The sequence below is a fragment of the Mauremys reevesii genome, linkage group 2 (genome assembly GCF_016161935.1).
Source record: "Mauremys reevesii isolate NIE-2019 linkage group 2, ASM1616193v1, whole genome shotgun sequence".
Classification (NCBI taxonomy): Eukaryota; Metazoa; Chordata; order Testudines; family Geoemydidae; genus Mauremys; species Mauremys reevesii.
In genome coordinates, this window is record NC_052624.1 from 168258151 (window position 1) to 168285760 (window position 27610).

At 42.9% G+C, this 27610-nt stretch overlaps 2 protein-coding genes across 3 annotated transcripts in view; both read left to right on the forward strand.

Moving 5' to 3' along the window:
* LOC120397082 (serpin B3-like) overlaps window positions 1-27610 on the forward strand; it is a 151312-nt gene that overhangs the window by 49015 nt on the left and 74687 nt on the right. The gene's annotated exons all lie outside the window — the stretch shown is intronic.
* LOC120397084 (serpin B6-like) lies at window positions 1462-26196 on the forward strand. Of its 2 annotated transcripts, none has more exons than XM_039522556.1 (7): window positions 1462-1482; window positions 17026-17203; window positions 21264-21401; window positions 22691-22808; window positions 23051-23193; window positions 23699-23866; window positions 24731-26196. In XM_039522556.1, the coding sequence occupies exons 2-7, from the start codon at window positions 17036-17038 to the stop codon at window positions 25133-25135; spliced, it is 1140 nt and encodes a 379-aa protein (XP_039378490.1). In that variant the 5' UTR covers window positions 1462-1482; window positions 17026-17035; the 3' UTR covers window positions 25136-26196. The 2 variants fall into 2 exon arrangements, with proteins under 2 accessions (XP_039378490.1, XP_039378489.1); XM_039522555.1 differs by lacking the exon at window positions 1462-1482 and adding an exon at window positions 6742-6863.

Consider the following 27610-nt stretch of genomic DNA (forward strand, 5'->3'; position numbering starts at 1 on the left):
CTGGCCACTCGAAGGTCCAGGGTTATTACGTGGGTTAGGGTTATGTTGCCAACGTTGATACTTAGGGAATTTAGGAACTCCTCGTCCTAATCCTGGCTGAGGTCGAGGTCCCTCAATCCTCACCGTAGGATTAGTTTGTGGTTCCTGAAGTACTGCAACCGGGGCTCCACGCCGACCTAATTTGGAGCCTCCCTGTGCATATGCTTTAGCCAATAAGGCTAATGTTCTTTTTAAAGAAATATTATTAGTGATATGCATATTAACCATTTCTCTTAACTGAGGAAGGGAATTATTAACTAACAGACTGATGTATGGCAGTTTATTTGTTTCTTCTTTGATATGACTTCGCCAAGCTGCACTTAACCGCAAATGAAACTGATGTGGAGTTTCATTAGGTTTCTGCTTTAAGTTAGACAGAATTGCTACTCCAGCTTGCCCTGGGTGCTGATTATGTTCCAATAGGGCTACTGTCTCTTCAAAAGTTTTTTCTCCTACCCTAAGCTTAAGTGGCAAAGTACTCCACAATGCTCGATTTACTGTGAGTTGTAAGATTTTAACCCAATTGTTTTTTGGTAAGCCAAACACTTTTGCTGTCTCCTGCACATGTTGTGCATGCATAGCAACTGAAGAATCCTCCATCATTTCTACTTGCTTAGCTACCAGGTTTAAGGTTTTAATATCTGTAACAACTGCTACAGGACAATCAGAATTGGAACCTGCAATTCCTTCTTCTGGATCTGAATTTGAGCTTTCATTAGAGCTTAAATCCACAATTTCTATTCCTTGCCTCCTTCTACCTGGATTTACATTTTCCTCATCTGAACCATCAAAACTTTCCACTGGAGATAATCCTGGGTATCTAGGATAATTTTCCATGAAATGTCTATGGCTTACATTCAAAGCGTCTCCACACTGACGCAGGACATCCCTTAGTTCACTGAAATCTGGTGTGGTAGGGCGTTCTACCGCTACACTAGGTGATACCAGCATATACCACGGGGGTGTAGAGGACCCACAAAATTCCTGGGGTTTAGGCAATGTTGATTGCCCGAATGCCAATAAATGTCCACCCAAAGGGACTGGATTTTCTACTCTATATGGTGCTAATGTAAAATTGGGTGGAGGGGCAGGAATTCTATTCCCTGCTTGTTGTTGTAGCTCTCTTTGTAACTTAGAGATTACTACATTACATGCATTAGCTACAAGTGTTACCTGTGATACGGCCTCTTCTAATCCTTGAACAATGATCAATTCTAAAGGCACTGCTTCTTCACTCACAGAAGCTGTCTCTACAGAAGTAGAGATCTTTTCCTCTTTCCCTGCTTCTCTGTTTGTGTCACTAACTGCTTCACTGACTGTGACACTTGTCTCCGCCTCCTGAACTGTTACTTTAGAACTTCCGTCTCTTATCGGCAGACTGTCAGTCACTTTTGCACTGCCAATTTCCTCCTCTGACTCCAATCTGCAACTCTACTTCTGAAGGTACTGTGTTTGCTTGAGCTAATTCTCTTGTTTTACTTCTAGTCACTGGTCCAATAGGATTTTCTACCTCTGTTGGTTCCACCATACCAATAGGGATGGGAATCAATTCTTCAACCTCCTCTGCTATATTTTTTCCCTTTTTTAGTTCTTTAATCTTTTCCAACAACCGACCACGGTCTACTCTGTAGGTTACCAGCATCTGCTGAACTTCCCTGAGTAACTCCATCTTTTTATCCAATTTCTTTCCCAATGAACTACAAGCTACAAGCAAGCATGCAACAGCTATTTCCTTCACCACTTTTGCTTTTTTCTTTTTCTGCTCTGTTTCTTCCTCAAATACATTACTCACAAAACCCCACGGGTTTCTTTGCTCAGAAATTATTTCACTATTTCTCAGCTGCTTCAAACCTCCACCATGTTCCTGAATATATCTCCTAGCAAAGTTTTCCAAAGCTAGACTGCTAGAAATTCCAACACACTCCACTCCTGTTCTATCTTCACTTTTAACACTCTTAATAGGAAATAGAGAATTTATCTTTCTTCTTCTAGTATATTCACTAGAATCTAGTATAGTCTAGTATATTCACTAGAATCTATCCTCTGTCGATTTACTCTGATATGGAAGGCGTTCCTTCACAGAAACAACAGGATAATACCCCTTAACCGGTTTAAACACTGTATATCATAAAAGTCCCAAGTAAATAGAGGGAGTGGGGATACGTTCCCTCTCTTCTCTTGATGGCTTATAGCAGATCGAGAGGTCTTTCCCCTCTGTCGGGACCTGCCAAATATCGGGGGAATACTGAGGCAGACGGATCAGAGGTGCAGTCCGGAAGAGTTAATGGGACTAAGATAAGGTATCTTCGAACTATTCAAGTTCTGACTGATTGCGGCCTTTTTGGCGGCTATGAATACCTTGCTTTATTAACTCCCCGCCACCACTAGTGTGGGTCACTGAATTTCGTGCTACTGCAAATATTTTATTCGGTACCATTCATTAACTTCTTCAACATATAAAAACCCCTTTCTGTGTGCATATATCACTTTTAAACAATATTACTTTATTCAGTTATCAATACAGTTAAAACCTTTAGGCAAAAGTGAAAGTAAAGACCTTAAGATGTTTAACCACAATACAAAACGGAAATACTGGGCGTGCTGCCATCAGCAATAACCACAGTTGATTCTGACTCTGGTTTAAGAGAAAGATTTCAGAGTTTTACTGAAATTAACTATTTACTTGCGTTTCAAAGAGAAATTCTCTAAAGGGTCCAGGAATTTCCTGGAATTCCCTGGATTCCTGTCACACACTCCTTAAATATCCTCCTGCTGGCTCGCCAGCCTGTAGCCTGATTTGGGGAGGGTTAGTAGGGACAGTGGAATTTATCCACTTAATTTAGTTTTATTTAATAATTAATTTTCTAATTAATTAAGAATGTTAATAATAATTGATAAAGATTAATAATATGGATATGGCTCGCCAATATGTGTGATCAGAAGATAAAGTTCGTCTTGAATCAGGCTTCACAGAATTTATACAAGGAGATTGGGGTATGTGGCAGAAAAACTATACTGAGACAGAATTAGTCAAACAAGACCTTTTATTTAAAATCAATGAAACAAGAAGTAAATGTAAAATGTTAAAAGCAGTATGAGATTACAAAGTTACAAAATATCACAGTTCTTAATGCACTTTGCAACAGTAGTACTAGAGTGAATTTCACACCTTTGCTAGAGGAAGTTACAAAGAAACTGGCTATGAGTTAAACCCTTCTTAGTATAGATGCTTTAGAGCAAAACAGAAATAAGTTCATACTTACAGCTGTGAAAAGAAATACCATCAGTAGTTGACAGCCTTCAAAGGGGAGACAGGGTGAGACGATGGGAAATAGCTGGATGTATCGTCTGCCCTAATGGAAGATTACCACCCTTTTTATAGGGAGAAATCCTTCCTCCTATGCCCAAATTTGTCTTTCCCCCATGGAAAGGTAAGGGTACCTGTTTTCATAGGTTGACCTTTTATGTGCGTATGGATGACAACTATCTACGTATCTTGTGGTATACTTGTTAGATTTTGTGGGCAGAAATACCCTCCTTTTGCACCTAACTAGGTGAAAGGTTAGCAGATATTCAAAAAGTCCCTAGACAATTTGCGTAGGTTTGTCTCCTATTATTACTTTTCTGAGTAAGAGTCTTAAAGGTTGCTTTCAGCATCACAGAGGAAATAGGCCAGGATGTCTGGCCTAGAAGCTTCTAGGTATCTTGCATTACAGCTTATTGCAAATTCTATTAATTTATGCAGCCTATACACTTTTATCAAAAAGACATTTTATACAGACCAACAGATTAATCCTCAGGGCTACAAACTGTAGAAAGATAAACCAGATGTTGAGGAGTAATGGGAAGGGCAGAGATTTGTAACAGAGAGGAGAAGGAGATACAGGGAAGCAGGAGAAAGCAGGTCCCATGTTTGGGATTTTTTCCTACTTCCCCATCAGCTTCCTCTATTCCCCCACCAGATCACCGCCTCCTGCTACCCCTCCCCCATTCTCCACCAATCTATTAATTTTCCTCACTTCTAAACAGTTACCACTTAGGAAGGAATAATTAATTGCACAAATACAAAGTGGGAAATGACTGCCTAGGAAGGAATACTGGTCAGTTGACCCAGTTGAGAGCAGTCTAGCCTAGCAGGCCTAATGGAGTCATAGGGAGCCAAAGCCAAGGATAAAATCAGAAGGCAGAAAATGGGTACCAAAGCCAAGGGTCGAGCTGGACTCCATAGTCAGGAGCCAGTGCTAAGGTCAGGAACTGGAGAGAGGGAGGCTCTTAATCTCTGCTACTGTTGTCAGGGCCGGCTCCAGGGGTTTTGCTGCCCCAAGCAGCCCAAAGAAAAAAAGCCACGATCGCGATCTGCAGCAATTCAGCGGGAGGTCCTTCGCTCTGAGCGGGAGTGAGGGACCCTCTGCCGAATTGCCGCCGAATACCTAAAAGTGCCGGGCCCCCCTCCGGAGTTGCCGCCCCAAGCACCTGCTTGATAAGCTGGTGCCTGGAGCCAGCCCTGACTGTCGTCCATGGCCACATTAGACCCAGCCACTGTCATGTGCTTAAATAATTAGCTCTCTTATTCACAGGTGTGTATACAAAGAATAATTGAAAACACAGTAAGTCCTGTTTGCAAATCCCAGGCACAACAAGCCCAGTTAATGATAGTGATTCATTAGCTATTTATTTTTTATTTTTTTTATTATTTATTTTTTTTTTTCCCTTTTTAAATATTTTTATTTATTTTTTTTGTTCTTTCAGAGTGTTAAAAAAAAAATCACGTCCACACACACACTCCATTTCATATTCCATTATGTTCATTCATTCTAATCAGGAGATGCTGGACCATTGGAGTCAGGAGTCTGGACATGTACACATACAAGCACTAAAAAAAATATAAAATAATAAATAAAAAAATCATAGAAGCAGAGAGAGGAAAATCAGTCCCTTCTCCCACACTTCACACTGTGTGTGATGTGATGTGTGTGAGTGTTATCTCATAGACTGTAAAGAAGTTGTAGAGAGAGCAGAGAGATCTTGTGATATACTTGGAATAAAGAAAAAAAAACATTCCATATCTTTAGTCTAAATTTTCACTTTGAAAATTAACATTTTGGAAATTATTGTAATTTCATAAAATCTAAGGCAAAAGTATGTGAAATTCAATCCTCACCAGAAGCTCTGTAAACTAAACATTTATATTTAGTGAGACCATCCTACCTCCTTAAGGGCCCATTTCAGTTTTTACTCATCTCAGAGGAAAGACTCTGGATGAAGCATTATACACTCTGCCAATGCTCTCCGACAATGTTGGTACAGAGTCAGTGAACTGGCCTAGCCTTCCCAGCACAGTGAACATGTCATCTTTGTCAGGGGCGGCTCTAGACATTTAACCGCCCCAAGCAGGGCGGCATGCCGCAGGGGGTGCTCTGCCGGTCGCCTGTCCTGCGGCTCCGGTGGACCTCCCGCAGGCGTGCCTGCGGACGGTCCTCTGGTCCCGCGGGTCCACCGAAGCCACGCGGGACCAGCGGACCCTCCGCAGGCACGCCAGTGGGAGGTCCACCGGAGCTGCCTGCCGCCCTCCCGGCCACCGGCAGAGCGCCCCCCGCGGCATGCCGCCCCAAGCATGCGCTTGGAGTGCTGGGGCCTGGAGCCGCCCCTGATCTTTGTCCATTTTATGACCTCCTGCTGTTTCTACAGGGCTATGTAGGAGTGTCATGTTGCTCATATTAATGTTTGTTCCTGTGCCTGATCTTTTGAAAGTGTTTGTAAATTAGATTGTCTAACAGTTCTGACGAGCACAACTGATACGAAAACTTTCACCAGCATGCCTCCCATCTGACTATAATGCTTAAGGACATATGATCTAAAACCTGCAGCATTCAAACATCAGTCATGTGTTGTTAATGTAATTACTAGTTGTAATTTGTTCCCATTCCTAGATACCTATGTCACTAATAAGGTAGAAAAATAGGTTTTCAGTTTACGAATGCAGTTTAGTAAATACAGTAACTCCTCACTTAACATTAACCCAGTATATGTTTTAAACAAACAATTTAATATTGTTCACAGCTATGATGATTTTGAAGCTTGGTTGAAGTGGTGAAGTTAGAGGGTGGAAGAAGGTGGGATATTTCCCAGGGAATGCCTTGCTGCTAAATGACAGGTTTCAGAGTAGCAGCCGTGTTAGTCTGTATCCTCAAAAAGAGCAGGAGTACTTGTGGCACCTTAGAGACTAACACATTTATTTGAGCATAAGCTTTCGTGGGCTACAGCCCACTTCATCGGATGCATAGACTGGAACATACATGAAGATATTTATACATACAGAGAACATGAAAAGGTGGATGTGGGCTGTAGGCCATGAAAGATTATGCTCTAATAAATTTGTTAGTCTCTAAGGTGCCACAAATACTCCTGTTCTTTTTGCTGCTAAATGATGAACTAGCATTTGGTTGAGCTCTCAAGGGTTAACATGCTGTTGTTAATGTAGCCTCTCCCTTGTCCCCCGAAATTAGTGGGTTTCTGAGGTCCTGTAGATCCTTCCCTTAGGCTGTGGGAGGGGGATCCCCTTTAGCATTGGGCGGGCGGAAACCCAATAGATACAAGCCAACAGGAATGGAGGGGAGGGGAGCTAGCATAGCAGACAGAGACAGACACACACTCTGTGTGTGGGAGAGAGAAAGAGAAATGCACACTGCCCCTTTAAGTAAACTGACTCACTCTTAAGTGCATTGTCTTTTTAAGTAGATCAGGAAGTTAAGACAGAAGCTGCTGCCCCAGGCTCTCTGTATCTATCTCCCTCTGTGTCCCTACCCTGCCCTGGAGAAGAAGAGGTAAGTGGGGTGTAGGAGCTGGGGGGAGAGGGACACCCTGACATTAGCCTCCCCCCGCAGGAGGCTTGGGGAGCAGCTCCAAGGCAGAGGGCAGGAGCAGCAGATTGCAGTGGGGAGAGGTATAGCTGCAATTGCCAGCCTGCTCAACAGCTGCAGCACAGGGAACTTAGGGGAGTGGGGAGCTGATGGGGGGCTGCCGCTCCACCCTGGTTCCAAGCCCCCACCAGCTAGCTGCAACAACCTGCTCTTTCTGCAAGCAATGGACAAAGCAGGCAGCTGCCAAAGGTTAGAAGGGAGCATTGCACAACTTTAAATGAGTGTGCTCCCTAATTGATCAGAAATGTAACAAGGAAACAAAGTTAACCAGGGTGACTTTAAGTGAGGAGTTACTGTATGTTCCTGTCATTTACACAAATTCCAATGTACTTGTAGCTGTGTATGACTAGTGTATGACTTGTGTATTACTTGCACTTAACTAGTGCATGACTTGCACTTGCACTTAAAGCAATTTAAAAAACCACTGAGATTATGTTTCTACTATTCAAATGGGTGATTTAGCTGATTATAGATAGTGTTGGGGGGGTTGACATTTTTGTTTTGTTATGATATTCTAAACCCTTTTAATATTACAGTATGTTTTCATTGTTACCATTCCAAAATGATAATCATTTAACTAGGGATGATTATACTTGGTACTTAATTTGTAATGAAAGAGGTGCCAGGGCCCAAGCATCCCTTATGTATGTAAAAAAATTGCAGCAAGCCCAGAGGTGCCTGAGCTGTGACCTGCCAAGCCTAGAGGTACCAGGGCTCACCCTGACAACCCCTGGCACAAGTTGAGCACGGGCTTCGCCCAGATAAGACTTTTATAAAAGACCATTGTTTTGTGTGCATCGGGTTGCACAGTGGTGTTTAAAATCGTGTTATTTGAAATGTTCGCTAACATACGTGGCAAACCCAGCTCCTTCTCCTAGTCTAGGCAGGGCCTTAGTGACTTGCTTCTATGAACCTGCCCGGAGCAGCATGTATGAAATTTAACCCCAACAGAACAACTCAGACCCGCTGCTGCAGGGAATTAGGGACGGGCGGAGGATGAGGGATGAAACACCCCGTGGTGGCTCCCGGGCTCTAGGAGGGCGGGCAGGATCCCAGGGCTCGGTGGAGCTAACACAAGCCCGAGGCCCCCGCCCCTTTGCCCAGTGCCACCGGCAGGGCCGTCCTTAGGATTTCTGGCGCCCCAGGCGAGATTATTAAACTGGTGCCCCTGTGCCTGATCTGCTCTTAGCAACACAAATATAAGCATACAGTATTGGAAAACTTGCCACATTCACGTTATTAAAACCAGTTTAACTTAATTAAGCACACTGTAATGCTGATGCACTAGCACTAAAGAAGTAACACTATAGAAAAAATTCTGATTTGACAGAATGATGCAAATATAATTTTTTTAATTTGTCAAAATTTTATTGGAAATTTATATGAAGAGGTATTGAAACAAAGATTTGTTTTTAATTAAAATCAATCTTTCTGGCTTTTTTGGCTGTAAAATCAGTTTAATAAGCTGGGTTTCCAAACAGTGGGAAAATATAACCCCAGTTTTACTGCTAGGTAAAGCACAAAGTGACCAAAATGAAGTCAGCACAGAATCATCTCATCTAGATTAAGATAGCACAGAAATGTTACAGAAGTCCTATTGTACGTTATTTTTGTTTGGAAAGACATTAGCAATAGCAGCACATTCACATGATAAAATACATGATAAATCACTGCCTCTAAAGTTCCATCAAAAACTGACATTTTCACAGCTCTAGCATGATCTGCTGTACAGATTCTTCACAAGGAAGTGTCCCTGGCCTTTTTAACTCATATTAACTATGTATTTACTTTATGAAAGTTGAAGAAAACATTGTGAAAATGTAAAACATTGGCTGCCCAACTTCTGGGCTGGCAAAAGCTATACTGACTCACAGGAAAAAAAAAAAAGCAGGAGAATCTTAGTACAACATATGGTCAGTCTATACCAGGGGTCGGCAACCTTTCAGAAGTGGTGTGCCAAGTTCACTGTAATTTAAGGTTTCTCGTGCCAGTAATACATTTTAACGTTTGTAGAAGGTCTCTCTCTCTGTCTATATTATATAAATAAACTATTGTTATTATCTGAGGTCCTGGCCACTGGTCCTGCTCAGGCCACTGCCAGCTGAGTAAATGAAACCCCAGACCGGCAGCGGGCTGAGCGGGACTGGTGGCTGGAACCCTAGACAAGGATCCCAGGCCCTGCTCAGCCTGCTGCTGGTCTGGGGTTCTGACCACCAACTCCTGCCAGCCAGGATCCCGGCTGCCAACCCCCCTCAGCCCGCTACCAGCCTGGGATTCTGCTCACCCAGGCTGGCAGGAGGCAGAGTGGGGCCGGCTCCTGACTGGCAAGGGGCTGGCAGCCGGAACCGCAGAGTAGCAGTAGGCTGAGTGCTGCCGGCACCCCAGACTGGCAGCAGACTGAGCCACTCAACCCTCCACCGGCCCTGCTCAGACCGCCACCAGCCCACTCAGCCCACTGCCGGCTGAATGAATGGAACCCCAGGCTGACAGCAGGTTGAGTGGTTCAGCCGGCCTGCTCAGCCCGCTGCCAGCCTGGGGTTCCTTGGGGGTCCCCAGGCCAGCAGCAGGTGCTGAGTGGGGCCGGCGGCCGGTATCCCAGCTGGCAATAGGGCAGCAGCCGGAACCCCAGAGCAGTGATGGGCTGAGCCGCTCAGCCTGCTGCTGCGTACCACCAAAAATCAGCTCACCTGCCACCTTTGGCACGTGTGCCATAGGTTGCCGACCCCTGCTTTATACACTAGTAAGGAGATGAACATATTACAGTTGTTGGAGGGCTCTTATCAGGAGTAACAGGCTATAGGAAAGTCAGTCAATGTTTTTTGTTTCTCTGATGAAAACTGGCCCACTCCCTGCCTCAAACCAAACCTGTCACTAATAATTGTCAACAACTTAATTTTCTGTTTTTGGCTAAGATATTGATATTTTTTTAAAAAAAAAATATTGAAATTGGATTCAGGATTGTTAGCAAGAATTTTTGGCAAACAAATTTGTTAAATGACAATCTAAATGGCAACACAGCACTGCTTTCATGCTTGGCTCACCCCCCAGCCTGCTGGTCCAACAGCTGCAGTAGACCCCAAAATCCACCTCTTGGGGTGCAGAGTGGCAACAGCAGCAGCAAACCCTCAGGTCCAATCACACGCCAATGGGCACCACCACCAGCCTTATGGACCATGGTGAAGTAAGCATAGCATCTGATCTCAGGGACAGGTCACCCATGGAGCCACAGCAGCTCATCCTGCCCGTGTAGCTCCCCCCGGATGAGGTGGATCGCTGGCAGCTGCCAGCCCGGGGGAGAGGCGCTCCCCAGCTAGGGTGCCCAGATCCAGATGTCCTGATTTTATAGGGCCAGTCCCGATATTTGGGGCTTTGTCTTATATAGGCACCAATTACCCCCACCTAGAGTGACCAGACAGCAAGTGTGAAAAATCAGGACGGGGGGGGGGGGGGTTAAAAGGAGCCTATATAAGAAAAAGACCCCAAAATTGGGACTGGCCCTATAAAATAGGGACATCTGGTCACCCTACCCCAACCCCCTGTCCTGATTTTTCACACATCTGGCTAACCCCAGCCCAGCCTCTGTGACATTCCAATGCTGGCCGAGGAAGTGAGTTACTTTCACTTTCATTCCTCAGCAGGCAGGCAGCCAGCCTCCTCCCCCCACCTACCCCCCAGCACCTCACCCAACCCAGCCCTGACGGAGGGGAGGGAGGAGAGAGAGAGGGATGCTCCTGGGGAGGAGGGAGAAAGGAGGGGGTGCTCCATGGGGCAGGGGCGGGAGAAGAATGGATGTTATGGGGGACAACAAAGGATACTGGTTCCAGAGCCGCAGAGCCTGCCTCACCTCACCTCAGCTGGGGGGGGGGGGGAAGAGTCACACTCACAGGTGAGCTCCTTCCCCCACCCCTTCCCAGAGACCCCAGCAGCCAATCCCCTCCCTCAGACTGTGCTGCATTCGCTCTCTCTAGGACCCAGCAGCCTGCTCTTACGTGCTCCACTGCTTCCCATCTGTCCGGGCTCCCGGCAGAGCGGTGCCCCCAGACCTAGTGGTGCCCTAGGCGGCTGCCTATTCTGCCTAAGGACAGCCATGGCCACCGGAGCCGCTTCAGCGACCTGCGCTCAGCGCCACCCGATTCCGCCCCCGTCCCGCAGCATCGCCCTGGGTCAGTCCCGGCCTGGCGCCGCCCGCGTGTGGGGCGGGTCCCGCCGTGCTCGCTGCCCCTTGAGAAGGTGGCTCAGCCTGGGGCTTCCGCTTCCCCCTCCCAGTAAGCCCGGGTGGGGGAGGAACCCTGTGATTCTGTGCACCTTGCCCTGGGGTTTGCAGCGCCAGCCAAGGACCCTCCCCTGGTTCCCTTGCCGGTGGGGTAGGACGGAGCTGGTGGGTGTGGTACACGCAGCGCAGGTTGCTGGTACTTGGGATTTATTAAATCCGTTGCACGGCCTTGGCTGCTGATTCTTGTGGGAGAGGTTCCTGCGATGGGAGGTGCCTGGCACTGCCGTTTACTGAGCCACTAAAACAGGGCACGTGTCTCAATACAGCCCTGGATTGAATGAGGCAATAACACTTGCAGTGTACATACCGGTGTTATGTTAATAAGCTCTGTACAGTAGCATAAACTGCACTATTCTCGACTGAGCCTGAGGCAATGTCTTGGTCCAATAAAAGCTATTACCTCCCCCATCTTGTGTCTCTAATAATTCTATAAAACAGACCAGTACAAACGCATTGGAAGATTAGACCATGGGCCTGAATTACATTTTAATTGAAATGTTGGGATTAATTTTTTCTGACTCATTGCTTGTGTTGTGCACATTCTTAGCTCTATTTGTAAAAAGAGGGAAAAAAAGTGAGGGGCCAACTGTATATCTAAAGGGATATGATCACCAGATAGTCTTATGTATTATTTCAACGTAAAACAAGCTATTTTATTTTTGAGGTGTCTGTATGTAGGTAGGGGGAACCACTTACGGCTATATACACTTTAGGCCCCAGTCGTGCAACAAGCCCTGCATAAAGCCCCACTAACTGCCTTATGGAGCTCTGTGAGGCTGCAGAGGTCCACACATGCAGACTTATTGCAGGACTGGGGCCTCAGTTTTTAAGATAACAATATATCTACAAAAACATTACAGCTTGTTTAATACTGCTTTTGCCTTTGCTCCCATTATGCTCCTGCACAAGGGAGGATAGATACAGATATTCTTACACAATTTTTTAAAATTATTAGATGAATTTTTAAAACTCAAACTGTTACATGCACAAAATTCTGTCACTTGCACACTCTAGGGTACCAACCTCTACCTAGTTCCTAGGGCTCAAGACGTAACCCTCTTAATTTAGGCACCCACCCGTAACCCATTCCTAGGGCTCAGGCGAACCCCACTTAATTTAGGCACTCTAAAACACCCCCCGGAGGGACAAAAATTTAAAGCTACCACCCCTCATTCAGGGTGGGGTTTTTTTTTAATTAGTGGGAATGCTCTCTGCTGGTGATAAAGCATGACTACACTGCCGATGTCACAGCGCTGCCGCGGCTGCACTATAACATGGGCAGTGTAGACATACCCTAACTTTACCCCTCCATGGGTTTCAGGCTCTGCTCCTTTGGACTCAGAGCAAACACCCATTCTCTGGACTCAGGGCTTAATCTTTTGCAGGTTTATGGGGTCTTTTACCAGTGAAAGAGCCTTACAAAGTAATATCCTACTTAACTTCTGTTTATTAAAAATCCCCAAAACAGAATGCTCACACTACACATACAATGCTCACGACTCCCAGTAAGACAGATGAACTTTTCTTGATGGCCAGACAGGATCAGGTCATCTGTGGGACTCACTTCTGCATGGTGTCATTGGCAGAGTATTGAGGTGTGGCAGCTCTGTTCTTGGGGCTGTGTGCTGGAATTGGTTCCCAAAGAACTTCCTTTTGGACCCCAGTTTATAGAGTTAAACTTGAGTCCTACTTAGCTATACCTTAACCAATCATTATATTAAAATGTTACTACCCAGTCCTAACATATTGTAACAAAATTCTCTAACCAATCACACCCCACTACTTTAATTAATTTACACCTAACAAAATTAATTGTGTAATAGACAGAATCAATCAAAGAACCAGACAGAGATCATACAGAGAAACAGTAGGGAAGTGGGGACCATAAAGGTAAAACAATAAAGAAATGTGGGTTTCACAAGCCCAACTATTGAGTGATTTCTTGCCAGACAGAATGTTATCAAACTAAGTTTTCTCTAACCATTTTAAGATCTGTTTCTTTATCTGGTGATGGTGGGTGCTATTAGGACAGGACCGCCTTCTCAACAGTTTGATATTACATTGTTTTAAGGTAATTTGGATGGCATGTGAAGATGTGACTTCCTGCTTGTTAGCTAATGGCTGCTGATCTCCTAATATGACTGCAGACATAGGATTTATTCTTACAAAACTATTCACAGTATTCATAGAGTAGAGAATAGTTTCTTGACATTCATTCAACAACAACAAAAAAAGTGAAGTGTTTATTATTTGTTTCCAGCAATACTGTCATATCCTCAGCACTTTCCAGCCATTAAAAAAGGGGTGATCCCTGCTCTGTTGCGCTTACAACAAAATAAGAAAATTGAAATTGTTTGTGGCTTGTTAACAAAAGGTTTTAATAACACAATGTCATTTTGTTCCCTTGCCCTTTTTTTGTGTGAGAAATAGATGATTTCCAGCTACCCATAACCTTCTCACAATCATTAGTGCTTACATAGTGACATTATGGGTGCTGTGCTAAACCTTAAAACAAATAAGTAATCAATTGGCTGGCTTGTAGATGTCACATATGGAGTGGGCCCTCGGGAAAGATTGAAATATGGGGATTGAAGTTGCTTAACAGACTAGTTCAAGAAGGGTGTTTCATGCATGGGAGAAGTGCCAACATGGAGAGAAGATATTTGGTTGAAGAGGTTGTTTAATCTAGCAGACAGAAGCATAACGAGATCCGATAGCTGGAAGTTGAAGCTTGACAAAATCAAATGGGAGGTGAAGTATAAATTTTGAACAGGGAGGATAATAAAGCAGTGGAATGATTTACCAAAAGACTTGATGGCTTCTCAATCACTTCATATTTTTAAATTAAAATTAGATGTATTTCTAAAAGATATGCTGTAGATCAACCACAAGTTAGGGGTTGATATTGCCCTAATGAGCATGTGTGAAGTATCTTCACATACTCATAAGGAGAGTGAAGCTCTTAGGGTTATGCAGATGGTCATGAGAGACCACTGTGATCCTTAAAATCAGAGTCCTGTACAAATGTGATGTTTGTTAGCATTGGTACAGTGGAGGGAACAGGGCAGTTTGGACCCAGGGTGCTGTTGAATGCAAAATGAGGCATGGACAGCCAAAGAAGGTAGATCAGTTATGTGGGGCCTTGAAGTCAAGAAGAAGAAGCTTGAAAGTAATGCAGTTTGGAAGGAGAGCAAGCCCTTTGATAAACAAATCCCTCACATCTCCTAGTTTCCCATTTGTACTCCATAACTTTCTGCTTGATTCAACTGGATTTCTTGACTAGGTATATGTTAAATACAGTACTTAAACAAAGATGGACAGCACGATACACACCGGTACCGGACACAGGCCTCAGATGCACTGTGATGAACAATATGAAATAAAGTGCTCTATTAACATTATAGCCTCTGAATATCTCTGATAGTTTTTAAATGTAATATAAATTCTAAAAAAGGTAGCTCTTATTCTCATGTATATGCAAGTTAGCAGTTATCGAATACATTTGATTTCCCCCCCCTCCTAATTTTGACCCTTTTCCCTATTTCAGCTTCAGTAACTAGAGGAGAAATACAAGAGGCGGATTTACAGTAAAACACACAGTGCCCTGGCACGGGGCCACCCAACAATTGGGGGTCCCAGGGCTGGGCAGCTGCAGAGGCAGAAGCTTTGTCCTCATGGCTCCTGCTGCAGGCTCTGCACCCATCGGCAGCCAAGCTCCTCCCTCCCCTGCCTCCTCCCCCGAGTGTGCTACATTTCCGCCTCTCCCCCCCCAGTGCTTCCCCCGCCACCAAACAGCTGTTTGCCGGTGCTCAGGTCGCTCCTGGAGGGAGGGAGGGGGAGGTGCGAGGCTACAGAGTGCTCAGGGGAGGAGGTGGAGAGGAGACAGGGGCGGGGCCTTGGGGAAGGGGGTGGAATTGGGGCATGGCAGAGCAAAGGCGGGGCACCTGCACTCCCCCTATACATACCCCCCCTGCCGTGAGTGGCTCAGGGCAGGGGGCTGGGGTGGGGCAAAGGGCTGGGAGCACCCCCAGCCCCCTGCCCTGACTCCTGCACCCCCCTCACACACTCCCAGCCCCTTGCCCACCCTGACTCCTGTACCCCCGCATACCCACCTGCACCCCTCACACAAAATGGGAGCTGCCCCAGGTAAGCGCTCCACACCCCAACCCCATCCCCATCCCTGTGTGCACTTGCGAAATACCCTAAATAGCTGAATATTCTTTTAGAATATTATTAGAAAGTTGCCTTGACCATTTTGTAGAGACTCTGCAGTTTGTTTTAGCTCTTTATTGCCATATCAATAATAAAAAATTAGTATTGCCTGCTGGTCATAGGTTCTGAAAATACAAAAGATATCAATCGGCTCTAATGGGGAGTTTTCCAGTAATTTCTTTATGCACAAGTGTATTTACAATGAGCAACTACTGGGCAGCAACATAAAAATAACACCATTATGTTACAGAGATTAATAAAGAGACTGAAATGTGGACTCCTTTCATGGGCTATTAGACCAAGACAGCCAAGTTTGTTTCATATAAGCTACAGAACAGTCATCAGATGGCAACGCTGGTTCGTTTTATTATTATGTGTTCTTGGATGGGCACATATGTCAACTACATATCTTCATTAGACCTTAATCCAAAAGGTTCTGTCATACTACAATGTGAATTAAGGATAATATTATCTTGTCATGATTGCTGTCAGTCTCCCAACTGGTTGAATGAGAAGTGCTGGAAGCAGAATCTCCTGTTAGTCACTGACAGACAGGAATAGATGGGCTGAGAGTATAAAACAAAACTAGTGCTGAACAATTGCTCTCTAATTGACGTGTCAGGAACGGAAGAGGAAAGGAAGTTAAAAATGACTGAAACAAAAGAAAGGGATGAAACATTAAAGAGAGAAGACTGTAATAAAGAACTCTTTTCTTACCCGTGTTTCCCTCACCATCACAACCTCTCTCTCTCTCTCCCCTGCCATTATATTTTGCTATTTCTCTTCCCATTTTGCCTCAATCTCCCTATCTCTGCAGAAGTGGCACTCCACCCCTGTAGAACATATAGTCACAGGATACACTCTCCATAACTCTGCTGCGAAATAGAAGACAAACACTATCCTAGTGGCCTAGAAAGCAGCGGGAAGTAATATGTGGATTTACCACTAATGAGTGAATAAGGCAGGTGTTTATAGAACTTTACACCTAAAATCAATTTGGTTGACTAAGCAAGTTACCAACCCAGATCATAAAATACGTGCAGTGAATATTTTACACAAGAGAATCTAATATATATTCAAATAATTATGTACTACAGGTTGGATTAAAATAAATTTGAGGTATCAAGTATTGCACAGCTGTGACTTAAGCAACGTGCCTCCAATAATGACCATTAACTATAAAACAAATTCAACATCAGTTGATAAATTTGGATCACCTGTCTAAATATGAAATATAAATTGTATTCATGCGACTAGACAATCTGCTAGCTAGGAACTGAATTCCTCTAAAACAGTGTATAATGCTATTGAAACTCAACAAGAATCTTAACTGGAAAAGTTTGTAATTTGTGTGAGTTTGTCCCATTATTATCTGAAGGCTCTTTTATATACTCTGATTTTGACAGAACACATGATCCTTAAACTTATTTGGCAATGTGTTAGTTCCTGAGGCAGTGTAAAACCCATATAGTTACACTGACGTCAGTGGAGTTAATGGTGCTTTATACCAGCTGAGAATCTGGTGCATTACATTTTAAATCTGTATCTTATGTGATCTTTCCTTTGTGTTTTATCTTATAGGTTCTGAACCATGGATAACCTCAGTAAATCAAACACCACCTTTGCACTCAACCTATTCAAAAAGCTGAGTGAAAATGCCAGTTCACAGAACTTATTCTTTTCTCCTTTGAGTATCTCCTCTGCTTTGTCCATGGTTTTTTTGGGTGCAAAAGGCAACACTGCAGCCCAGATGGCAAAGGTATGTCTGGATAAACTTGAACCACTTAACACAAGTTTGGTCTAGAAACTGAACCACAGATCTCTGTATGTTCTGTACCTATGGAACACTCCCACTATCATCCTTGTGTGCCTGAGAGTAGAATTTTGATGGCACCATACAGCTGAGGTACCTTGAAGAAGAGAGAGCTGTCTAGCTGCCTCAAGAGTTAGAAAAGAACTTCTTCAATTACATTCTCCTGGGATTAGTATCAGATTATACTAATCACCTAAATATGTCTTAAAAACATAGCCAGGAGCATTTTCTTAAAATCAGCCCCCCTTTAAGATGTCAAGTTGGGCAACCAAAAAAACACTAGTCGCTTTTGAAAATGTAGGTCTAGTTCATTAAACTCTTAATGCCAACTCCTGTTCCATTGAGCACTCAGAACCTCCAGAGAGAAAGAGGGCCTAGGGAAAAAGAGTTGGGTGCCAAGTATGGATCCCTGAGGTCCCCCTGAAAGGTCAAGCAAAGACCTAAGAGGAGACCCAGGAGACAGAGTCACAAATGTGAAGAGAGAACAAGATATAGAAAAGGAGAGTGATCAATAGTGGCAAAATTGGCAGGAGTCTGGGAAGATGAGGATGAAGTTGAGGCCCTGAAATCTGTCTGCAAAGAAGGACTTCTGTGTTGCATCTACGTACGCAATTAGGTTCTCTTAGCTTGTGGGTTTTTTGTGACGTATGCAAGGTGTCCTGGGGTGAGAATTACAAATTTCAAAACTACATTTATAGAATCATAGAATCATAGAATCTCAGGGTTGTAAGGGACCTCAGGAGGTCATCTAGTCCAACCCCCTGCTCAAAGCAGAACCAAACCCAACTAAATCATCCCAGCCAGGGTTTTGTCAAGCCTGACCTTAAAAACCTCTAAGGAAGGAGATTCCACCACCTCCCTAGGTAACCCATTCCAGTTCTTCACCACCCTACTAGTGAAAAAGTTTTTCCTAATATCCAACCTAAACCTCCCCCTCTGCAACTTGAGACCATTACTCCTTGTTCTGTCATCTTCTACCACTGAGAACAGTCTAGATCCATCCTCTTTGGAACCCCCTTTCAGGTAGTTGAAAGCAGCTATCAAATCCCCCCTCATTCTTCTCTTCTGCAGGCTAAACAATCCCAGTTCCCTCAGCCTCTCCTCATAAGTCATGTGTTCCAGCCCCCTAATCATTTTTGTTGCCCTCCGCTGGACTCTCTCCAATTTATCCACATCCTTCTTGTAGTGTGGGGCCCAAAACTGGACACAGTACTCCAGATGAGGCCTCACCAGTGCTGAATAGAGGGGAATGATCACTTCCCTCGATCTGCTGGAAATGCCCCTACTTATACAACCCAAAATGCCATTAGCCTTCTTGGCAACAAGGGCACACTGTTGACTCATATTCAGCTTTTCGTCCACCGTAACCCCTAGGTCCTTTTCTGCAGAACTGCTGCCCAGACTGTCCCTAGTCTGTAGCAGTGCATGGGATTCTTCCGTCCTAAGTGCAGGACTCTGCACTTGTCCTTGTTGAACCTCATCATATTTCTTTTGGCCCAATCCTCTAATTTGTCTAGGTCCCTCTGTATCCTATCCCTACCCTCCAGCGTATCAACCACTCCTCCCAGTTTAGTGTCATCTGCAAACTTGCTAAGGGTGCAGTCCACACCATCCTCCAGATTGTTAATGAAGATATTGAATAAAACCGGCCCCAGCACCGACCCTTGGGGCACCCCACTTGATACTGGCTGCCAACTAGACATGGAACCATTGATCACTACCCGTTGAGCCCGACCATCTAGCCAGTTTTCTATCCACCTTACCGTCCATTCATCCAGCCCATACTTCTTTAACTTGCTGGCAAGAATACTGTGGGAGACTGTATCAAAAGCTTTGCTAAAGTCCAGAAATAGCACATCCACTGCTTTCCCCTCATCCACAGAGCCGGTTATCTCATCATAGAAGGCAATTAGGTTAGTCAGGCATGACTTGCCCTTGGTGAATCCATGCTGACTGTTCCTGATCACTTTCCCCTCCTTTAAGTGGTTCAGAATTGATTCCTTGAGGACCTGTTCCATGATTTTTCCAGGGACTGAGGTGAGACTGACTGGCCTGTAGTTCCCTGGATCTTTCTTCTTCCCTTTTTTAAAGATGGGCACTACATTAGCCTACATAGCTGTCCACTTAGATCCTTATACAGTATTATTTGGCTTAGAGGAGGGGAAGAGTTTGTCTAAACTTGCAGCTTCAACAGTAAAATAGGGTGGAGTTGAAACTGATTCCTTATAATCTGTAAGCACTTTCAGAATTGGCCTGTATATGTCTTTTGTTTAGAATGATTAACTATCATACTAAACTAGGTTGCTAAAAATTACATGTACTAATGGGTGTGAACATTCTTTTGTTCTGTGTCAGTAAAATCTCTTGCTCAAAATATCAACAAGTCTAACAGCTCTGCAATTGTTATAGAATTCATATCATGGCATTTTTTTAGCTGTTATTTTTAAGCAAATCCAACATTTAGGAGGCTGATTTTTAAAAAAAAAAAATACTATCTTAATCAGTGTGTCACCTGAACTCAAAATTGAGGATGAATTTTAAGATTTAGTACTAGTTATGTTTTAAATTAACATTGAGACAAATTCTGCTGTTACATTGGTGTAAAACTGGAGTAACTATTAGACTTCAATGGAATTGTGTCAGATTTACTTCTATGTGAATGAAACCAGAATATGGCCTGATCTTGATTTTAAGACCGTTGACCTACGAGACCTGACATCAGTGAATTTAGCCCAGAGACTTACCATGGGTGTCCCACGGAGTTACCCAGACTGCATTTGGTTGAATTGGGCCTATTGTGTCCTATGATGATCCTTTGGTGAGCTGCCCATCTCCCCTGTTGGTTGTTTGGCTCTTCGGGAAGCCTCTGAGGTTATTTTTGTCACTCTGGGCATTTGCCTGCCCAGACACAATGAAGCACTGCAGAGCTAAAGTTTTCCCTTAGAAAGGCCTTTTCAGGGTCTCTTGCTTCACTATAGTGTTTTATACTAGAAGAGCCATTCTTGATCTCTCTTAATTAAAGTTTGTGCATATGAAAGCAAAGGACTAATGTACTAGGTCATTCCATAACTTTTCTTCATTCCACTACCATTTAAGCTTAAATAAGAGCCAGATCTGTTCTTGAATGTCTTCAAGAGAACCTATGCTAACTATTATACTATTGGGTGTTTCATCTTGGAGAAGAAGAACGAAAAGAATGGGGAATAGAATAATGCAAACACGAAATGATGCAACAAAACTCCATTGTGGAAGGCAAAATGGAGGCCCTGTGGCAAAGGCAGCAGCATCCTATGGGAGTGCTTGAATTGAAGGCATAGTTCCAAAACATTGCTGGAAGCCTTGGGAAAAGGACTGTTGAAAGGGATACCATCAATTTAAATCATACCTTGTCTGAATTTTTTTGAACCTCCTAGTGTTGCAAGTAACAGTTAAGATTAGGGAAAAATAAGGGACATTTCTCCTAGTTTGTATACTTGTGTATTTGATAGCACTTTGTGTTTCACTGTTTCTTCCATAGAGACATTTTCCCTGTTGGTCAGGCTCTTTCGCACAATGAAACAAAACAAAAAAAAGTAGTGCTAAAGCTACAAAAATTGGCATTGGGGCTCTGGAGACAAGTCTGAGACCTGAAGCTACTTTAAATTCATGTTTTGATACTGTGTAGATTTCAAGTTGATGGTTTTCCTTTAAACTCTCCAGAACTGTTCATTTTACATGCCCTAAAGCTAGAGTGGAGTGAGGGGTCTTATCAAAACATCTATGTTTATTTCTACAGTAAAATATTTTAGAATGAAGTTTCCTTCTTCTAACCTGCACAATTTGCTCCAAATGTGCTGTGTAATGGGAAATCCTTTCCCTTTTAGGGCTGCCTTGGGTGTTCAGGCTGCAGCTTTCATCTCTAAGCTGATGAAAGGCATTGTACTAACCTGTCCCAAAGTGCATGTTTCCTAACTGGTCCCAAAGCACATGTGGGTCATGCTGAGTGTATTCCTGTCTCTTTCTATAGGTGCTTGCTTTGGACAAAGCTGAAGAGATTCACGATGGATACCAGTCACTTATTTCTGAAATTAACAAACCAGGCACTAATTATGTGCTTAGGATTGCCAACCGGCTCTATGGGGAAAAGACGTTTACATTTCTTGCAGTAAGTCAAACATTCAGTTTGTTTTTGTGTTATAACACATTTCCTATGGTTCCACTTCTGAGTGCAAGTCAAGATATTGGCTTTAATCTACAGGCACTATGTAGTTCAGACCTGACTAACCAAAGCCACTCTCTGTGTAAAATCCATTTGTGTGCTCAGCTGATTGTTTGACAGTCCCTAGCTCTGAACTCCTGAGAACTGGAGCAGCATGTTGTCAATGGAAGGTCCAACAAACCCCAACTCTTCAGCATTCCATAAATCACTCAGGCATTTTTGGGCAGGAGGAAATTCTTAAAATCTTAGCTTCAAATGGTGGGCAAGGAGGGGAATAGGCATTATTGTGTGACTTTGAGGGGGTCTTCCCTCCCCTTAAATTGGACAATGCATTCAAAGGACACAGCAATAGGCACATAATTCTTTTTTTAAATCAGACAGAAGAGCAATTAGAAATTCTCCAAAGACTTACCTGAGAGTAACAGCAACTTAAAATGTATCTTAAAAAAAAGTGTACCCCTGGTTTTAACCTTCTTTCTGATACCCTTCCTTCATCTCAGGAAAATTAAGAGGTAACTGAAAATTTTCTTGAGTTTTAGATTCTAAAAAACAAACTTACATTTTCAGTAAGGCAATCAACCTTACCCTCCTCAATCTACAGTAATTTTATTACTAAAAGGGATTGCCAGTATAAATTGTCTCAGATCAAGAGTTCTTCTCAATTAAGGTTAAAACCACTGTGATTAAATATTTAAACTTGGCATCTTTGGCATTTCGTCCATAAAATAGAAAACTCCAAAATACAAATGAGAAAGAGAAAGCGCGCGCCCGCATGATTTTGACCACATAATTGTTGATCTCCTGACATTTGCAAGGTAGACGTTTCATAAGGCTGAAGAGCAGGTTATTTTGGTCCACACATACTATACAAAAAAAGAGATAGAAATAACCTCCCTGAGGTTTCACTTCTAAACTAGATCAGGTTTGAGTTACTCTTGGAGGGTTACAAAAACCCTTATCTAGAGATCAATTTACAAAGCCTTGTACTCTCAATCCAAAGCATCACTTTCACCATGCAGTCTTGTTGTTGATCTGTCGGTAAGCCGGCTGCTCGAACTAAGAATGTAATAATAGAAAATAAAATGCTCAGCTTGAATAGAAGTTATGACAAGTTGGTGTTAAGACTGACTCTTTCTGAAGGGATGGAGAAAGAAGAGGTAGATTCTATGACTGAGTCTTCTACAACGGCACGCCAGAAAAAAATATATTAAGACATCCTCCATTTTTTATCCTAGACATTTATAGACTCCTGTCAGAAATTCTACCATGCAGAGCTGAAACAACTTGACTTCTCTAGAGCTGCAGAAGATTCCAGAAAATACATAAATGCCTGGGTAGAAGAAAAAACTGAAGGTAAGTTGCTTGCAGAGTTCCACAGTGTCTTTTTAAACAAGCAAAGCCTGCTTAAAAAAAAACACATATGGTCATAGAAGTGATACAGTAGGGGAAGGAGAAGACAGACAGAACTGAATCCTTCAGATTAAGATGTAGTTCTTGTATTGTGCAGCTGGTAGAGGATACTGTAGTTAATAACACAACTGGGTAGATGGATGTGTATTAGCTAAAAGCTATTCTTCCTTTAATGTGTCATAAAGGTAAAATCCAGAATCTGTTGGCTCAGGGTGTTGTTGATTCAATGACCAGACTAGTCTTGGTGAACGCCATCTACTTCAAAGGCAACTGGGCAACCCCATTCAACAAGGGTCGCACAGTGGAAAGGCAATTTAAAATTAACAAGGTATGAAGTACGGAAATATCACTAATTTTGCACTACACTTCACCCAGAGAAAACAAGAAATGTTTTTAATCAGGATTGCCCTAAGTACACTTTACTACAACCCTCTGTTCTATCCCATCCCCTCAACACAACCCCTTTGATTATTTTTATTGTAAACATTGTTGAAGCTACATTTTCAATTAAATAAATTAATGTAGATGTATTTCTTGTTTCCTTTATTCTCTCACACTGCACTCTAAGCAACTAAAATACATGTGGTATTTCCCTCTGAATAAATGTCAAAGGACTGGGCATTACAAATGGGAAAAGCCTGATGGAATTCTGGTTCATTCCCTGCCACCCCAAAGGGCAATGGTAGGACCCTTCCCTACAATATTTTCTAGTGCTCTGTCCAGCCTAATTTCAGATGTCCCATATGATTTGAATCCCGGTTCTTCTAGTTTAGTACCAACATGCTGGCTCTGTAGTACCTGTTGACATTGATACTATTTTTTTTTTTTGGAAGAATGAGAGCAAACCAGTGCAGATGATGATCAAGACAGCTAAGTTTAACATGAGATACATAGGAGAGTTTCAAACCAAAATCCTTGACCTCCCTTATATTGATAACGAGACTAGTATGATCATCCTGCTTCCTGATGAAATCCAAGATAATTCCACTGGCCTGGAACAGGTAAGGCATTTGTACTGAATACAAAGCTCAGATCCTGCTAGAGAAGAGCATTTGACTAAATCTCATTTAGATCTGTGAATTCAAGTTCCAAGCTCTTGAACTCACCAATATTAGCACAGGGTGGGAGAGCTGCGGAGGCATTGCATCTGTCCCCACCAGATGGGAATACCATGTGTCACTGTCAAGTAATCCCAGCTCTCTCTGATGTCCAGAGAAATGTTAAGTTGTGAAAGGAGAGACTTCTTGACCAGAGGAGTGGTCACCAGGGATTGGGATGAAGCCAGAATGTAGTGAGTGACAGATTGAAGGAGATCCTGGAGAGCTCCATTCTTACAAAAAATTAGTTCCTGTTTGATGGATTTTCCCCCATATTCCTTTCTAACCATTGTTTGCTACAGTGAGGGAGAGTCTAACTCACATTTCTTCATATGGGAGTCCTCAAGTGCTCCTCTATTCAAGAGCTGCTGATTTCTGTTCTGTGCTATGTTGTTACTGGGCTGGCCAGGGACAGCGAAATAGCAATGCCTTTCCCACAGTAGCCACCTCTAAGTACACTTCAGTACTAGTGACAACATGCAATTGCATTAACTTGTCACCGTGAAAGATGGGCTTGCGACGGTACTTGCCTATAGCACAGTGGGGCTCTGATCTTAACTGGGGGACCTTTTTGTCTTATTGAAAAAAGAATAAGAATGTTTCTGACAGCCATTTATTTTTGGCTTCTGACTATAGCAATAACATTCACTCTAGACGAGGAGAGGATGCTAATCCCTACTATGTAAACACACACAATGGTCATTGTTTTGTTAGTATAAATTCATGGCTTTTCTTGCACTTTAATTTTGTGACCTTTTCTTCTTGTAGCTGGAAAGAGAACTTACCTATGAGAAACTTATAGAGTGGATAAATCCAGAAATGATGGACTATACTGAAGTGGACGTGTTTTTACCCAGATTTAAGTTGGAACAAGGTTATGATCTGAAGCCTGTTCTGAAGAGCATGGGAATGGCTGATGCATTTGACAGCAACAAGGTGGATTTATCTGGAATGTCAGCCAGCAATGACCTAATTCTGTCTGAGGTTGTTCACAAGTCCTTTGTGGAGGTAAATGAAGAAGGCACGGAGGCAGCAGCTGCTACTGGAGTATTCTTCTTTGGGTGTTCTTTCCAGATTCCACCACAATTCACTGCTGACCATCCTTTCCTCTTCTTTATCCGGCACAACAAAACTGGCAACATTCTGTTCTATGGCAGATTTTGTTCCCCCTAAAACAAAAAACAAAAAAATGCAGCCCTTAACACAGTAAAATTATTTCCATTTGACTATCTTGCGATTTTTTTCACTCTCTAAGCAACAAGCTTTGTACAGATGCTGTACGTTACATGGTGCAACCCTAAACACCCTTCTCTTGTGCCTGAAGTAGCTTTTTGTAGTCCTCTATTCAAATTTAAGAAACGGGTTTAAATAACAGGATCATTTAGGAATGTCTGTTCCAAGTGGTAAGACTTAAAATGGCATTTGCCATAGTTCACTGTGTATTCACCCTTTGTATTCTGTATACCTAAATAAATACAGATTTCTTTAGCTTGAGTCCTGGCTCTTTCTTAGCCATGACACCTTGCTTACTGCATCCCTCCATCTCTGTTCATATTCCCCTAGAAATTTGGTTCTCATACTTGGAGTTGCTTAGCAGCAAGTGGTAAGATCTCGTGGGGAGAGGAAAAAGAAATGACTGACTTCTGACTGACCTCCAAATGTTTTTTGCAAATTTCCCTTTTCCCCGTCTCATTTTCCAGACTGGTTCCTTCTGTGTCTAGCTGTGTTCCCATTAAAAAAAAAAAAAAAAGAAAAACAGCTGTTGGCAGCTGTCTAACAGATTTTTATGAATGATGCTAACAATTGTTACTCTTGGGGGGGGGGGAATTGAGCAGGTACTTATTCAAGACAAGGAATGAAGTCAGCTCTACTGAAGTCAATGGTAAAACTTCTTATTGACTTCAGTGGGATCAGAATTTTACTCTGCATATGTCTTACCATTAGTTTAAAAATATTAGCGTAACCCAGGTTAACACTTGTTAAATAGGACAGACCTTTCTATCTATGGCAAAGGTTATAATAAAGAGCTTTCAGGACACATACAGTAATGTAAATGCGAGAGCTCTCATATGTGTATCTAATGTAACAAACCATGAAGGCAATATGTAACAGCAGTTTGTAAATCTTTTTTGCTTAGACTTACAATGCTAAAGGATACAATCATAGTTGTCTTATCTAGTGATTTGTGTCTTGCTGTTTGCTCAGTGAACCAACAATAAAGGAACTGATGTGAAGTGCTGTGGGGTCAGGTTTTGTTTGGGTTTAATTGTGTAGTTCTTCAGCTGGAGTGGGATTGAAACAAACGTGTGAATTTTGCCATCAATAACTAGCAGGGACAGGCTCTGCCATTCTAAGACTGCACTAGCAGGGCTCCCACCTCCAACCAAGTCCAGTATTTATTGCTTCCTTTAGAATACTTGGCTGCCAAGAACATACGTAAATAGAAGCAATATGGTTGTTAAACTGGAACATAGTATTTAGTGTTGTTCTGAGTGTTGCAGCTAACTCAGTTTCAGTCTCAAATTAGGTTTGCCAACAGCACCTCATAACCTGGCAGAGTGAAGTCTGAGGGGGTAAGGGCACAGGCGTTTCTTCTATGCATGGAATTAGTTTCAGTGAAAACCTCATGGTTAAAAATAACCTTTCACTGTATTATAAACTTTATAAGATAGCAGTCCTGGATTGTATGCAAGGTTTTCATTCCCTGCACCAAATACAAATCCTGACCCTTCACAATCGGTGCCCCTACAGGCACTGGAACAGAGTTCAGCATTATAGAAACACTGACTTGACTTTGAAGGTGGTGTAAAGGAACGGTTCCTGTGGGCAGAGCTAGGGCATTCTAAGCTGCCCTGGGAGCTCACAGTGGATATGCACCACAACAGTTCCTTAACTCTGGAGAAATTGAGGGAAAAGCTCCTACCAGTTCACTATTAAAATGTATTTCCATTATATATATATATATATATATATATATATATATATTGAAACACAATATATATATATATATATATATATATATATATATACACACACACACACACACTATGTACAATGTACAAACACAATAGGTCCCCAGTAATGGTTGGAGCTCTAGGCACCACTGAAATAAATATATTATATATATTTATTTCAGTGGTGCCTAGAGCTCCAACCATTACTGGGGACCTATTGTGTTTGTACAATGTCTAGTACAGGGAGACAAAATACTCAAGACCAAAAAATTGTGGAAGGGGGAAGTGAAGTGACTGGTCCAAAGTCATAGCTGGTCACTGGCAGAGCTGGGAATACCACCCAGATCTCTTGACTACCAGTGCCCTAGATCCTAGACACATGCTGTCTCATAGGCAGCATAAGTAGGAACACCACAACTGACATCAGAGGAGTTGCTCGTGCTTCCCTCAGTAATGATTTTTGGCCTATAATTCTTTCACATTTAAGAAGCGTTTAAGAAGTTGCTCCATGTAACTAACTTCAGCAGCAACAGCACTCTGTTTTACTTCTATAGTTCTAAGATTTTAAAATCCTAGAGTCACATGCTTCAGTGTGAAGTTATTAGGAAGTGAAAATAAGAGCAAGAGCTGTTTACAGTGGTGTCCTGACCAAATCCCAACTTAGGTTAAGGCATTCTGCAACCTAACAGCCCCC